Source organism: Eimeria tenella, genomic scaffold, assembly GCF_000499545.2.
Source record: "Eimeria tenella Houghton genomic scaffold, Eth_scaff340, whole genome shotgun sequence".
Taxonomy (NCBI): Eukaryota; Apicomplexa; class Conoidasida; order Eucoccidiorida; family Eimeriidae; genus Eimeria; species Eimeria tenella.
The window spans coordinates 4135-5629 of record NW_013543187.1 but is presented as its reverse complement, the minus strand read 5'-3'; the positions used below and the strand labels follow the sequence as shown (position 1 = coordinate 5629).

Genomic DNA, 1495 nt, shown 5'->3' with positions numbered 1-1495 from the left:
CTGCTGCTGCTGCTGCTGCTGCTGCTGCTGCTGCTGCGGACCTGCTGCCTGAACTTGGTTCTGTGTTCTTCTCTCTGTCTGGCGACGAGTTGCCAAAAAGCTTTAGTTCCCTTTTTATCGGAAGGCAGCGGAAAGTCGATTTCCCTGAGAAGGGCCAAAACGGCCTTTTGGACTTTGTGGGGCGCAGCAGCAGCAGCAGCAGCAGCAGCAGCAGCAGCAGCAGCAGCAGCAGCGGCCCACTGCCGCAGGAACTGCGGCGTCTGCGCGAACGCATGCAGCGTCTGCTGCAGCTGCGGGTCCCGGAAAGAAGCAAATAAATATAATCCAGAAGCATCCAAGTTGAAGCTGCTGCCGTAGGCCCCCCCCTGCTCCCGCACAACTCCCCACAAGTGCTGGGAGGAGACGATCCCAGACCCCACAAACGCGGGGCCCCACACCTCCCGCCCCACACCCCACACGCGGCCCCCCGCGGCCACGTAGTTCACCTGCATGCGCATGCAGTTTCGACTAATTAATTAATTCACCAATTAACTAATTAATTAATTAATTGATTGGTTTATTTACTTGTCTGTTTAGTTAGTTTGGTTTGTTGGTTCGTTGGTTGGTTGGTTGGCTGGTTGTTTTGGTTGTTTGTTTATTTATTTGTTTGTTTGTTTATTTATTTGTTTATTTGTTTAGTTATTTGTTATTTGGTTTTTTGGCTTATTTGTTTGTTTGTTTGCTTTTGGTTATTTGTTTTGGTTGTTTTGGTGTTTGCTTTGGTTTGGATTGGTTGTTTTGATTTCGGGATAAATTTCGTTTCTTTTATTTGTTTATTTGATGTGTATTATTTGTTTGATTTGTTTTATTTGTTTTATTTGTTTTATTTGTTTTATTACTTCATTTGTTTTTAAGATAGATGTCTGTTTGTTTGGAGAGTTTATTTTGTTTTACTTTTGGATTGATACGAAAATGTACTTATTTAAATTATTAATTTGTTTTATTTTATTTAAAAGGGCTTCTGAACTGGAAATTGGAAATTAGAAAAGATAAAAATGGAATTATGAAAAGATGAAGAAATCAAAATGAGATTAACCGGAGATTAAAAAGCACAGCAGCAGCAGCACAGCAGCAGCAGCAGCAGCAGCAGCAGGCTACCTTTGTGGGGACCAGAAGTGCTTCTCTGACGGGTTTGTTGAGCAGCTGCTGCTGCTCAATTTGGGAAACCCAAAGAGGTTTTCTGTCGAAGCCCCTTTGTCCAAAAGGAGTGGAAAGCAAGGTTTCAGTGTTTGCTGCTGCTGCTGCTGCTGCTGCTGCAGCAGCAGGAGACCCCACAGGCAGCGCCCCCAGCAAACCCCGCAGCGCCTCCAAACCCTCTCCTGCTGCTGCAGCAGCTAAGCTGCTGCTGTCTCCAGTTAAGTTCACTAAAGTGTTTTCCCGCTGCAGCAGTTTGCTGCGCAAACTCTCCAACTCTGCTGCCAAAGACGGCCAGTCCGTCTCCGCCTGCAGCAGCAGC

At 46.0% G+C, this 1495-nt stretch overlaps 1 protein-coding gene across 1 annotated transcript in view; it reads right to left on the bottom strand.

Annotated features, from left to right (window-relative positions):
* The window catches only part of ETH_00012015 (zinc metalloprotease 2, putative), a gene marked incomplete at both ends in the record, with an annotated part of 6389 nt that overhangs the window by 764 nt on the left and 4130 nt on the right, over window positions 1-1495 (bottom strand). The window contains 2 exons of the mRNA XM_013376412.1: window positions 42-485; window positions 1138-1482. Coding sequence (XP_013231866.1) covers window positions 42-485; window positions 1138-1482 — 789 coding nt within the window. The remainder of the gene's footprint in view (window positions 1-41; window positions 486-1137; window positions 1483-1495) is intronic.